This window comes from Lithobates pipiens, unplaced genomic scaffold, assembly GCF_037356315.1.
Source record: "Lithobates pipiens isolate NorthernLeopardFrog02 unplaced genomic scaffold, aLitPip1_a1.2 Scaffold_22, whole genome shotgun sequence".
Lineage (NCBI taxonomy): Eukaryota > Metazoa > Chordata > Amphibia > Anura > Ranidae > Lithobates > Lithobates pipiens.
The window spans coordinates 45,619,102-45,633,216 of NW_027507784.1; the positions used below are offsets into that span (position 1 = coordinate 45,619,102).

A 14,115-nucleotide genomic window follows, 5' to 3' on the forward strand; every position below is an offset into this window, starting at 1 on the left:
CTTTGTTACAATGGACGGCCGCCGACTAGACTGCATGTCACAGCGTCGGGAGATCAGGTGCATGAAGCTGCAGATGGGCACAGTGAGGCAAGGAGACTTGAGTATAAGCCAAGGGGGGCTTTTTCAGCACAAAAAAAAGTGCTGAAAAACTTGGCTTGTACTCGAGTATATACAGTAAGTACAAATGCAGTCCAAACAATTCACAGGAAATATAAAGACCATAATTTATGGATCTTAAATCCATGCTGCTGCTGCATACATGTAGGGGTAGGTGGGTGCTAATTCCTCTATGTTCCCATTCTCGTTGGGTGCCAACGAGAATGGGAACATGGAGGAAATATGGGTCACATAGGAGGCCTACCCCAGTGTGGGTTCTTCTGGGCTATGCTAAGCACCTGTAACAGGATCACTCTCCTACACATGGGATACCTTTGCTTTCATCAGTGCCCTGGGAAAGGCTGAGGTTGTCCTCAGGAAATATTCAATCTTAATCTGACTTTAGAGATGACCAATATGCTGTGTACACTTGCACTATAATTGTTCTCCAGTTACTCGCGGGTCCCCGTGTGAATGTACATCTTCCCACTGTATCTTGCAATTAGATGGGCCATGCTGAACACTTACCACAGCCACCTATCCAGTGATTTCCCACTACCGATCCTGATAGCAGCATGGAACCTCCTCCAACATGCACTTGACTTTAGCTCCTAAACTAACGATGCCTTAGAAACAGTAGGTCTCTGCCTATAGGCAGCAAAGGCAAAAAGGTAATTTTCTTGTGTAGTTACTAAGCATACAATTTTGCCTATGATAATTTGAAGCCGATTCAACTAATTTAGGCTTACTAAAGTGGTACTAAAGGCAGAAGTTTTTTTTTTCCTTAATGCATTCTATATATCGACCTTCTGTGTGCAGCAGCCCCCTTAATTTACCTGAGCCCATTCGTCGATGTGCATGAGAGCCCGGCTCTCCAGGGATACTCCCTCTTCACTGGCTGAGACAGCAGCAGATGCCATTGGCTCCCTCTGCTGTCAATCTCAGCCAGTGAGCCAATGAGCAGAGAGAGGGGTCGAGGCCGAGCTGTGGCTCTTTGTGTTTAAATGAACACATAGAGCAGTGGCTTAGGATTGAGCCTGCTCGGGTGCCCCCATAGCAAGCTGATTGATGTTATGGAGGCACGCGGCAAGAGGGAAGGGGCAGGAGCACCGGTGGGGAACCCAAGAAGAGGAGGATCTGGGCTGCTGTGTTTAAAACCTCTGCAGAGAGCAGGTAAGTATAACATGTTTGTTTGTTTTTTGTTTTGTTTTTTTAAAGCCAAGCAGTTAATATCACTTTAGGAACTTTTGTAATGTTGTAAGTCAGGTTAGGGTCCCTAAAACAAGAAAATGGTCTGATTAACAGGAATAATCCTGCTTTTTTTAATAAATCATAAAATGTAATTTAATACATTATACACCACTGGTCCTCCTCCTTGCTATGAGAAACCAAATAATAGGATATACTTACTTGGAGCTCCTCAGAGAGCATCACTCCATGGTTTATCAAGAGCTGAACCACCGTCCTTCAGAATTTTGCCAACCCCTTGTACCATTTGATGGATGATAGGCTGTCCATTGGTAATACAGTGTCTAGGTTGCAAGTGTTGAGGGGGCATGAACTTCTTTCAGGTTTTTATTACTGTCTGTATACCTATTATTATTATTATTATTATTATTTCTTATACAAGCATTGAAGGGATACAAGAGATATGAGTGAAAATCTCCAAAATTTAGTCTTAGATAAAAATCACAAAAAAATAATTAGCTTGTTCCTGTCCTATGCGAAACTTGTGTAAGCCCTTGTACACACGGTCGGAGATTGCGACTACCAAATCTGTCGGAGTAATTCCGACGGAATAATTGCGGAAGAGGTCCGGATGTGATGTTGCATACACACAGTCAGACTAAGTTGTCGGAAAATCCGATTGTACATAACGTGATGACGTTATTTCGTTAGACGGGACTACGTTCACGCTAGTAGCCAATAGCTTTGGCCTAGGAATTTGATCTGAGCATACGTGACACTTTGTCCGTCGGAGTAGGCTACACATGATCGGAGTATGTCCGATAGGAGCATTTTGTCGGAAAATTTTACCGGCAAGTTGGAAAACTTGGTCTGTCGTATATTCCGACGGAAACAGTCCGATGCAGACCACACACAGTCGCAATATCCGACAAAACGGTCCTATAGGACACATTGCGTTGGAATCTCCGACTGTGTGTACAAAGGCTAAGAGGACATTACAAATTTTGCACAATTTTGCTCTCATAATTTTCCAGATTTCATACTATTGGAACCTGGCTGTAATTATTTTCAGGTATCTCGATAACCTGTGTAGAACACTGACTGCCAAGAGTCAATTTTTATTTTTTTTAAATAGTGTAAATATTATCTGAAAAAATAAAAATGACAATGTGAGTTATAATTTATTTATGTAAGCCTAAATCAGTCAAAAACTGATTGATATTAAATTTTCTTTTTTGGAGGAAGGGTTTGTTCCAAAGAAGCCAGGCATCTGGTGCTCCTGCTTATCTCCCATGTGCTTCCTTGCTTCCTGCTTTTTTTTTTTTTTGACAATACTTACAATGATATCAATGGTAGCAAGGACAGACATGTGCTGTCACTCTATCACAGGGAATACAGGATGCCATGCATAAGCACAGGGAGCCTGCTGTCCTTTATAATAAGCCCATAGACCAGTGATATTCCCATAGTTCAGTGAAATGCTTCTAGTCCATAGTGATTGATAGCTGCTCCCATCTGCTTACAGTATGCAGACACCAAAGCAGTCAAAAGAGCACTTTTTATATGCGACTATGGTGGAAGATGCCATTCATCACAAGGAGTCTCCACCCCTACCCTACCCAACAGAGCCATAAAATACTGCACTGCGTGATCAGGTGATCATTTTATACATATCATCAAAAAAGTAATTATTCCATTTTTTTATTTTACTTTGCTATTGTGGATGCAATAATAAAACTTGAATTAATTTTAAATGTTATCCTACATGTTCGTATACACTTTAATTATTTGTATATCTTTGCAGCAAAGAACCAGGCTTCACTTCAGGAAGCAAAGGACCAATGTACAGAATCTCCAATAGCAGAAATTTTAGCAGAAATCAACAAGCCTCCATTATCTGACCAACGACAAACATGGAAACCAGAAATTAAACCTCGAATGAAATATGAAAAGCAACCACAGCGTCCTGTGAAGTTGAAGAAAGACAACATTGATACTGACTTAGCATCCCCTAGTTCCTCCAAACTAAAGTCAGATGATCAGGAACAATCCACTAATCTTGATAACACGGAGGAAAAAAACCTTAAACAAAACCCTCCTAATTCCACAAATTCAGAAGAGAATATAGAAGACTCATCCATGAAGATGAGAAAAGACCAAGAAGATCAAAGTCTAGGAAGTCAAACACCCAACGAAGAAGAAATCAAATTGGAGGGAGGTGATACAGAGGAACCTACTTTTCTGGATAGCACAGACACAACATTTCCCTGATTCTTTATATGCAGAAGAAGATCCAGGAGAATTGTCTATGAGAAAGGAGAAGGAACATAAAGAAGATCAAAGTGTAGGAAGTATAAAATCCAACTAAGAAGAACTCATTGAAAATGAAGAATCCACCATTTTTGATAACATGGATGTAAAGGACCTGACACAAAATTCCTCCCATTCCTGACATGAAAAAGAAGATTCAGGAGAATTGTTGATGAAGATTGATTAACAACATACAGGTGATTAAAGTCCAACAGATCAATCATCTACACAAGAAATAGACAGTAAGCCCTTGTACACACGGTCGGAGATTCCGACAACCAAATCCGTCGGATTTTGTCCGTCGGATCTTGCCCGAAACTGTTGCATACGCACGCAGTTGTCGAAAAATCTGATCTTTCAGAACGTGATGACGTAATTTCGTTACGATGGAACTATGTTCAGGTTAGTAGCCCATAGCTTTGATGTAGGAATTTGATCTGAGCATGCGTGGCACTTTGTCTGATCTGAATTCTCTACACATGATCGGAGTATGTCCTATCGGACCAGTTTGTCGAAAAATATTTCCAGCAAGTTGGAAAATTTGGTCCGACGGATATTCCGACGGAAATAGTCCGATGCATACCACACACAGTCGGAATATCCAACAAAACGGTCCAATAGGACACACTCCGACGGAATCTCCTACCGTGTGTACAAGGGCTAACACTGCCTTTCAGAGGGGTGGCCCTTTGTCTACTACATCATTGACAGATCAAGAAGAGGAATCCAGTAATCTTTGAGACAGAAACGGTAGAATTTCCCAACTCCACAAATTAAGAAGAGAAACCAAGAGAATTTCCTAAAGTTTACTACGTTACAATATGACTGTACAATTTCCTTTAGATCTATCAGCAACTCTGTATTGTTTGGTTGCCAAAGTTTGTACAGTTTGATTGTAACGTGTATAGCGAATCTTGACATTATACTATATATCCTTATTCTCCAAAAAATATCGATACATATTCACCACTTAACGGTCCTGTAATCTATTTTTCATGCAGTCGTTTCTTCCTGTATTTTTCTGCCTCCTTGTCACGTCCTCTGTGAGCCCTCAAACCTCTTCTTTTTACCCATCACTTACGTTTGTTTGGAAGGAGCATTTCATGTCCACTGCTTTGCGTACACTACAAACTCCATAGTCCATCTCAGGAGCGAGCAAGAGAGGATGAGTACTTTACTATATCAGACCATGGAGAATGAACGCAGCAACCCTCTAACAGGAATTCAGATCACAGCAGCAAAGAAAACGAATTTGGAGGAAGCTGAGAACTATAGAAGGGACTGTTTTGAGCTAAGAACAGAACATCATTTTTTTAACCAGAGTTTAGTGGCACTTTAACCACTTGCTGACCGCCGCACGACGATGTACGTCGACAGAATGGCACGGGCAGGCATAAGGGCTTACATGTACGTCCTTGCCTGCCCGCGGGTCGGGGGCCCGATCGGGCCCCCGCCCGGTGCCTGCGGCGGTCGGTATTTGTTCGGGAGCGATCCCGGACGAGGGGACGGCCATTCATTCATGGCCACCCCCTCGCGATCGCTCCCGACGAATGAAAATGTCCCGTGACATCACTTCCTCTCCTGTAATGTAAACACAGGAGAGGAAGTGATGTATTCTCTCCTCCGTGTCGGTATTTTTCGTTCCGGCACCGAGGAGAGAGCATCGGTGAGTTGCACAAGCACTACACTACACAGTAGAACATGCCAGGCATACTCACACCCCCCCTTTACCCCCCGATCACCCCCCAATTACCCCTGCCCCCCCAGTCACAGTGACACCAATTGCTTTTTTTTTTTTTTTTGCATTGGTGTCATTTGTGACTGTAATAACTGTTAGGGCAGTTAGGGTTAGCCCCCTTTAGTTCTAATGTGCCCCCCTAACCCCCCCAATAAAGGTTTAACCCCGTGATCACCCCCCCTCGCCAGTGTCACTAAGGCTGGGTTCACATTGCAGCGGTTTATGAGAACGAATGGGATTCGCACCGCACTGCAGTGCAAATCACATCCGATCTCTGTGCGATTCGAGTTCAGCCATACAGATAGTATGGCTGAATTCGTGTCGCACCCGCCGCACCCGCCGCAAATTCGCACGGGACCCTTTTTTTGGCCCGCAGCAGAATCGGATCGCATGGGTGTTCACACCATGCGATCCGAGTTTGCAGATCGCACTGCGATATGCGAACTGATCTGGGGGTGTCATTAACATTTCACTGACACTCCCAGCAGTTCGCATAGGGCAGTGTGAACTGCCGCCGGGAGGCATGCGATGCGGGAACCCGCCGCGGATTCATGGCGTTCCCGCATCGCTCCAGTGTGAACCCAGCCTAATAAGCGATCATTTTTCTGATTGCTGTATTAGTGTCACAGGTGACGCTAGTTAGGCAGGTAGGTATTTAGGTTCGCCGCAGCTTTTTATAGTGCCAGGGACCCCCATATACTACCGCATAAAGCCCCCTGATTTCCCCCTAGTTAACCCTTTCACCAGTGATCACCATATAACTGTTACAGGTGACGCTGGTTGGTTAGTTATTTTTTTATAGTTTCAGGGCACCCGCCATTTATTACCTAATAAAGGTTTAACCCCCTGATCACCCGGCGGGTGTCATTTGTGACTGTAATAACTGTTAGGGCAGTTAGGGTTAGCCCCCTTTAGTTCTAAGGTACCCCCCCAATAAAGGTTTAACCCCGTGATCACCCCCCGTCGCCAGTGTCACTAAGGCTGGGTTCACATTGCAGCGGTTTGAGAACGGATGTGATTCGCACCGCACTGCAGTGCAAATCACATCCGATCTCTGTGCGATTCGAGTTCAGCCATACAGATAGTATGGCTGAATTTGTGTCGCACCCGCCGCACCCGCCGCAAACTCGCACGGGACCCTTTTTTTGGTCCGCAGCAGAATCGGATCGCATGGGTGTTCACACCATGCGATCCGAGTTTGCAGATCGCACTGTGATATGCGAACTGATCTGGGGGTGTCATTAACATTTCACTGACACTCCCAGCAGTTCGCATAGGGCAGTGTGAACTGCCGCCGGGAGGCATGTGATGCGGGAACCCGCCGCGCATTCGTGGCGTTCCCACATCGCTCCAGTGTGAACCCAGCCTAATAAGCGATCGTTTTTCTGATCACTGTATTAGTGTCACAGGTGACGCTAGTTAGGCAGGTAGGTATTTAGGTTCGCCGCAGCTTTTTATAGCGCCAGGGACCCCCATATACTACCGCATAAAGCCCCCTGATTGCCCCCTAGTTAACCCTTTCACCAGTGATCACCATATAACTGTTACAGGTGACGCTGGTTGGTTAGTTATTTTTTTTATAGTTTCAGGGCACCCGCCATTTATTACCTAGTCTCACTAGTGTACCCCTAAATTTAGGGGTGTCTACTTTCCAAAATGGGGTCATTTGGGGGGGGGTTTGTGCCATCTTGGCATTTTATGGCCTTCAAAACTGTAAAGTTTGTAATTTTCCCGCAACTTGTGGCAAAATATAAAATATTCCATGGACTCAAAATGCCTCTCAGCAAACAGCTTGGGGTGTCTACTTTCTAAAATGGGGTCATTTGTGGGGGTTTTGTGCCATCTTGGCATTTTATGCCTTCAAAACTGTAATAGGTAGTGAGAAGTGAAATCAAAAATTTACGCCCTTAGAAAGCCTGAAGGCGGTGCTTGGTTTTCGGGGCCCCGTACGCGGCTAGGCTCCCAAAAAGTCCCACATATGTGGTATCCCCGTACTCAGGAGAAGCAGCAGAATTTATTTTGGGGTGTCATTTCACATATGTCCATAGCATGTGTGAGCAATATATCATTTAGTGACAACTTTGTGTAAAAAAAAAAAAAAATATATTTTTTCTCATTATTCAATCGCTTGAGGCAAAAAAAATAAAATATTCAATGGGCTCAACATGCCACTTATCAATTTCCTTAGGGGGTCTACTTTCCAAAATGGGGTCATTTGGAGGGGGTTTGTACTGCCCTGCCATTTTAGCACCTCAAGAAATGAGATAGGCAGTCGTAAACTGAAAGCTGCGTAAATTCCAGAAAACGTACCTTAGTTTGTAGATGTGACAACTTTTGCGCAAACCAATAAATATACAATTATTGACTTTTTTTTTACCAAAGACATGTGGCTGAATACATTTTGGCCTAAATGTATGACTAAAATTGAGTTTATTGGATTTTTCTAATAACAAAAAGTAGAAAATATCTTTTTTTTTCAAAATTTGCGGTCTTTTTACGTTTATATCGCAAAAAATAAAAATCGCAGAGGCAATCAAATACCATCAAAAGAAAGCTCTATTTGTGGGAAGAAAAGGACGCAAATTTTGTTTGGGTCATTTACCAGCAAAATGGTCCGGTCTGAAGGTGGTTAAAGTGGCTGTAAACCCTTTACAACCACTTTATACTACAGGGAAGCCTATAATTTGGCTTGCTTATAGCTACACTGGATATCTCCTAAACCTGCAGGGTTTGGGAGATATCCTTGTATTTGCATGTGCTAACGTCATCGGAACATGCGCACTTAAGCAAACTGAAGCAATGGCAGTACGTGTCGTTGCTTCAGTTGTACTGTGCCGTTACCAGCGGCTCCCGCACACATGCGCGGGAAAGACCTCATTGCGGCTACGGCCAATCACAGCGCCGGATCTGCAATGCCCGGAAGTAAGTCCCGAGGACCATAATCTGGTAAGTAATTCATAATGAGCTAGTATGCTATGTATACTAGCTCATTATGCATTTGTCTTGCAGGTTTTTTTTTTTTTTTTTAGGATTTCTTAAAACGGGTTTACAATCACTATAGCCACTTGCCTACTGGCCACTTTCACCCCCTTCCTGCACAGGCCAATTTTCATCTTTCAGCGCTGTCACACTTTGAATGACAATTGCGTGGTCATGCAAGACTGTACCCAAATTAAATGTTTATTATTTTTTTTAGACAGATAGAGCTTTCTTTTGGTGATATTTAATCACCACTGGGATTTTTATTTTTTGCTAAACAAAGAAAAAAGATCAAAAAAAAATTTAGTTTTGTTTACTTTCTGTTATAAAATTTCGTAATTAAGTAATTTTTCTTCTTCACTGATGGGCTCTGATAGGCTGCACTGATTGGCACAGAGAGGTGGAACTGATGAGAAGGCACTAATGAGGCTGCACTGATATTTGATACTAATGGGCACTGAGCAGCACTTATGGGCACTACAGATAGGTGGCACTGATTGGCATTGACAGGCATCACTAATGGGCACTGATTGGTAGCTCTGGTGAGCACTAATTGGCTGCTCTGGTGGGCACAGATTGGCACTAATAATCAGGACGTTGATGATCAGTTCCCTGGTTGTCAGTGCACATATCCCACTGTGTGGATTTGCAAGTTTTTGGCTCTCCTCTCCCCATGCGCTATCAGCGTGAGGTGAGGACTGCCGATGATTGGCAAATCCTATTTACATACATTATTTAAGACCAGCAGTGATTAGACCCAGCTGATCACGTGGTAAAGAGCCGCTGTGATTGGCTCTTTACCCCAATCTGTAATCAGCTGTGTCCAAAGAACGCAGAAATCACAGATCACTGCTGAGTGCCACACGGGGGCGCGCAGGCAGGGTGAGCGCCGGAGGATGTCATATGACGGCCGCACTGTAGCTGTCATTCAGCTATAGTGCAGTTTGCAAAGGGGTTAAAGTACTGTATAACTAAAGGAAAAACATATTTTTAGTTTTGGATGGAATGGATAGGAATTAGAACACCTGTCAGTTTTTATTGCTGTCTGTGCCCCTATACTTTCTATATTTGTATAGTTTACTGTTATCATGGAAAGTAAAAGAAAATCCCAAATGTTGGGTTGTCATCAGAATAGTAATAGAGGGGAAATCTTCCACTGATAACACTAGTTGCAGGGATTTCCTCACTTTGGAGAGATTTTCTCTCACTTTTTTTTTTGCTATGGGATGGGAAGTGAAGGGTAATCACCCCAATGGGACACAGATAGCAAAACTTTATACAAAATGAAAAAAAAAAGTTTTGCCTTTAGTTACACTTTGATGGGCCACAAACAGAATGATCAGTATTATAAGGGTTTACATATTATTACAGTGAAACACTATACTATAGATGTAATTCCTGGACTCTTACTAGATTTTAACTGAACTATATAATGAACAATCTATATAATGTATAATGAACAATGAACAAACTCTCCTTGTCTATAGTATGTTGCTGAATTATAGACAGTGTCTTGAAAAAGTATTCATATCCCTTGAAATTTTCCACATTTTCTCATGTTACAACCAAAAACGTAAATGTATTTTATTGGGATTTTATGTGATCGACCAACACAAAGTGGCACATAATTGTGAAGTGGAAGGAAAACGATAAATGGTTTTCAATTTTTTTTTACAAATAAATGTGTGAAAAGTGTGGGGGTGCATTGGTATTCAGCCCCCCTGAGTCAATACTTTGTAGAACCACCTTTCGTTGCAATTACAGCTGAAAGGCTTTTTGGGGATGTTTCTAACAGCTTTGCACATATAGAGGGGGTCGTTTTCCCCATTCTTCTTTGCAAAATATCTCAAGCTCTGTGAGATTGGATGGAGAGCGTCTGTGAGCAGCAATTTTCAAGTCTTGCCACATATTCTCAATAGGATTTAGGTCTGGACTTTGACTGGTCCATTCTAACACATGAATATGCTTTGATCTAAACCATTCCATTGTAGCTCTGGCTGTATGTTTAGGGTCGTTGTCCTGCTGGAAGTGGAACCTCCGCCCCAGTCTCAAGTCTTTTGTAGACTCTAACAGGTGTTCTTCTAAAATTGGCCTGTATTTGGCTCCATCCATCTTCCCATCAACTCTGGCCAGCTTCCCTGACCCTGCTGAAGAAAAGCATCCCCGCAATATGATGCTGCCACCACCATGTTTCACAGTGGGGATGGTGTGTTCAGGGTGATGTGCAGTGTTAGTTTTCCGCCACACACAGCGTTTTGCTTTTAGGCCAAAAAGTTCAATTTTGGTCTCATCTGACCAGAGCACCTTCAGCCACATGTTTGCTGTGTCCCCCACATGGCTTCTCGCAAATTGAAAACATGACTTCTTATGCATTTCTTTCAACAATGGTTTTCTTCTTGCCACTTTAATATAAAGGCCAGATTTGTGGAGAGCACGACTAATAGTTGTCCTGTAGACAGATTCTCCCACCTGAGCTGTGGATCTCTGCAGATCCTCCAGAGTTAGCATGGACCTCATGGCTGCTTCTCTGATGAATGTTCTCCTTGCCCGGCCTGTCAGTTTAGATGGACGGCCATGTCTTGGTAGGTTTGCAGTTGTGCCATTCTCTTTCCATTTTCGGATGATGGCTTGAACAATGCTCCGTGAAATGTTCAGAGCCTGGGATATTGTTTTATAGCCTAACCCTGCTTTAAAATTCTCCACAACTTTATCCCTGACCTGTCTGGTTTGTTATTTGGCCTTCACGATGCTGTTTGTTCACTAAGGTTCTCTAACAAACCTCTGGGGGCTTCACAGAACAGCTGTATTTATACTGAGATTAAATTACACAGAAGTGGACTCAATTTACTAATTAGGTGACTTCTGAAGGCATTTGGTTCCACTAGATTTTAGTTAGGATACAGAAGGAGGACAGAGACTGTGGACATGAAACAGAAGGTGGACAGAGACTGCAGACATGATACAGAAGGTGGACAGAGACCGCGGACATGATACAGAAGGTAGACCAATTGTTAGCGGCATCAATTCTGTGACATCACGTATAGGCCGCTACGTAGACTTTTATCTCCAGCCCTTAGTTAGAAAGATGCCTTCTTATCTTAAGGATACAGGAGATACCATCAGAAGATTAGAAGGTTTGCATGTCCAGGGGCAGTGTATCATAGCCACTGCAGACGTTGCATCCCTGTATACATGTATACCACAGGAGAAGGGAATTGAAGCAGTGCGTCACTTTTTGGATGGAGAACAGTCGCTTGTCCCCTGCCAACGTGACTACATTATTGAGCTGTTGGAATTTGCAACAAGTCACAGTTATTTTTGGTTCGATGGCCATTACTTCTTACAGCAAAGGGGTGTGACCAAGGGGGCCAAGTTTGCACCCAGTCTGGCCAACCTTTTTATGGCCAAGTGGGAGGAGGATGTCGTCTATGCTCAGCGGAGCCCATCATTAATCTTGTGGGTCCGGTACATAGACGAAATCCTCCTCCTATGGGGCGGCACCCCCGAGACACTTTCAGAGTTTTTCAGGTTTAAATTCTAATGACAGGGCATTTCGCTAACTTACCAGATGAGTACTGATAAGATACAATTTTTGGATTTGGAGATAGGAATTACATCAGAAGGATTTAGTTTTAAGACACATTTTAAGTCCACGGATCGCAACAGTTATATCTCTATGGACAGTTGCCATCACAAAACCTGGCTTTCCTCTGTTCCCTCTAGTCAATTTATCAGACTCCGTCGCAATTGCACTGATAGCCATACTTTCCTTGATCAGGCCAATCTCTTAAAGCAACAATTTATTGATAAGGGGTACCAAGCATCCATTCTAGAGAAACAACTGCAGGAAGTTTCGCACATTAATAGGGATACTTTATTGCAGGTCAAGACGCCTCGGATAGATAATGATGAATTTAAGTGGTCTTTATTGACTACATTTAATATTCAGCATAGACAATTGAAAAACATTTTCAGTAAATATTGGGAAGTTTTGAAAAACGATTCTGTTCTAGGTCCCAAACTCCCTGAAAGAGCCAGGGTTTTGTTTAGAGGTGCTTCATCATTACAGGGCAAAATAGCCCCTAATATCATCAACCCTCCAAATCGCCCACATTTTTTCACAACCTCGTAGGGTATTTCCCTTGCAGGAAATGCACTGTATGTCAGTGCAATGCATTGACGCAACGGAAGGTTGTGGAGTTTACATCTACTGTGACAGAGAGGAGATATTCCATTAAATCCTTTTGTACATGTAAAACAAGATATATAGTTTATTTAATTACTTGTCCATGTGGGAAACAGTACGTTGGTCGTACAACAAGAACATTCTCCATCAGAGTAGGTGAACACATTTCCCTGATTAAAAGCAAGGTATCCAAACACACGGTACCAAGACACTATAGGGAATTTCACAATAGTGACCCACAGGGCACACAATTCACTGTGATAGATAGGTATACTCCACCTTGGCGAGGGGGGGCCCTTACAAAACGGGTCTCAAGGTTGGAGACTTACTGGATCTACGAACTCCACTCCCACTCCCCACTCGGCATGAATGTGGAGTGGGACATTAATGCATTCATAGATGATTCTTAAAAGTTTTTTTTTTTTTTGTGTGGGTTTCTCTCCCCTGGGTGTCACTTCAGTGGACACGTCATAGATGTAGGGTGAGGTTTTCAATAGTCTGGGTCCCTATCCACTGAATAGGTTGTAATATAACCAATCAGTTGGGCTCCATTCATCTAACATTGCCAAGTAAAAATTGTTGGTTCGGTGCCGAGATTTTTCCTTTCGGCCCCCTCCTTATGACTTTTTGGTCTTTACATATATAGACCATTATCGGCATGAGTATGTTATTATTAAAAAAAAAATTTAAGCACAATATAATGGTAAAGGATTTGTCTGAGTTAAGGATTTATTTCTATTTCCCCTCCTCCCCCTTTTTTAAATTATAATGAATATTTTATATACATATATATAATTTTTTGTTATATATGTTTTTAAATATTTTTATATATAACCTTCTACATAATTTTCTCCAGGTATTTTCTTATATTCTTATATTGTTTTATTTTTCTGTATTGTTCCCATTCCGGACACTAGGGGCGTTGTTGTAGCGGTTTGGATACTGCAAACTCACTCCTCTGGTATTAGTAGTGATATATTTAGGCTGGTTTATATTCAAGCCTCGTTTTTGTACTACACCGGAAGTGACGTTTGTTTACTTCCGGTTGCGGATGTCTATGTCCCATTGCGGCCGTGCGGCGAGAGGCGTGGCCTTCTGCCATTTTCGGCTCCATTGGAGAAGACACACTGTTTACAGTGTGTAGGTTACCGGAAGTGACGCGCATCTGCACACTTCCGGTTCCGGGTCTATTTTTTTGTATTATTATGGGAGCTACATACTAATTTTATAATTAGTAAGGGTAATTTAGTCATCATATTAGGTGGATTTGACCTATCTTACATGCCCCATTTCTATGCTATATAGATATTACAGCGGCCTATAGGGTATTTGTTTGCTACCATTGAGTTGAATAGGTGGAACGCAATGGGACAGAGGTGTGGGACGCACGCCGGGCCGCCATTTTGCCCGTACCGGAAGTGGACACCTGTGACACACAGGGGGGATTCTAATTACATTAAGGTATGTTATCTATATAAGGCAGTGTAACAGTGGTAGGAGTCCACCCCAGATGATGACCGGTAAGTCGAAACGCGTCGGGAAGACTCCGCCACTGCCTATTCCCTCTGATATGTCCGTTAATAACTATGGAAATGTGAGTTTGATACTTTATTTTTAT

General features: G+C 42.7%; 1 protein-coding gene across 2 annotated transcripts in view; it reads left to right on the forward strand.

The window, feature by feature from the left end:
* Window positions 1-5,320, forward strand: part of LOC143923720 (uncharacterized) — a 104,782-nt gene extending 99,462 nt beyond the window's left edge. The window contains exon 10 of one of the 2 annotated variants that reach the window (XM_077447531.1): window positions 3,089-5,320. In XM_077447531.1, the coding sequence (XP_077303657.1) occupies window positions 3,089-3,555 (467 nt within the window). In that variant the 3' untranslated portion in view covers window positions 3,556-5,320. The remainder of the gene's footprint in view (window positions 1-3,088) is intronic. The other variant, XM_077447532.1, reaches the window with a different exon arrangement.
* Window positions 5,321-14,115: the final 8,795 nt, after the last annotated feature.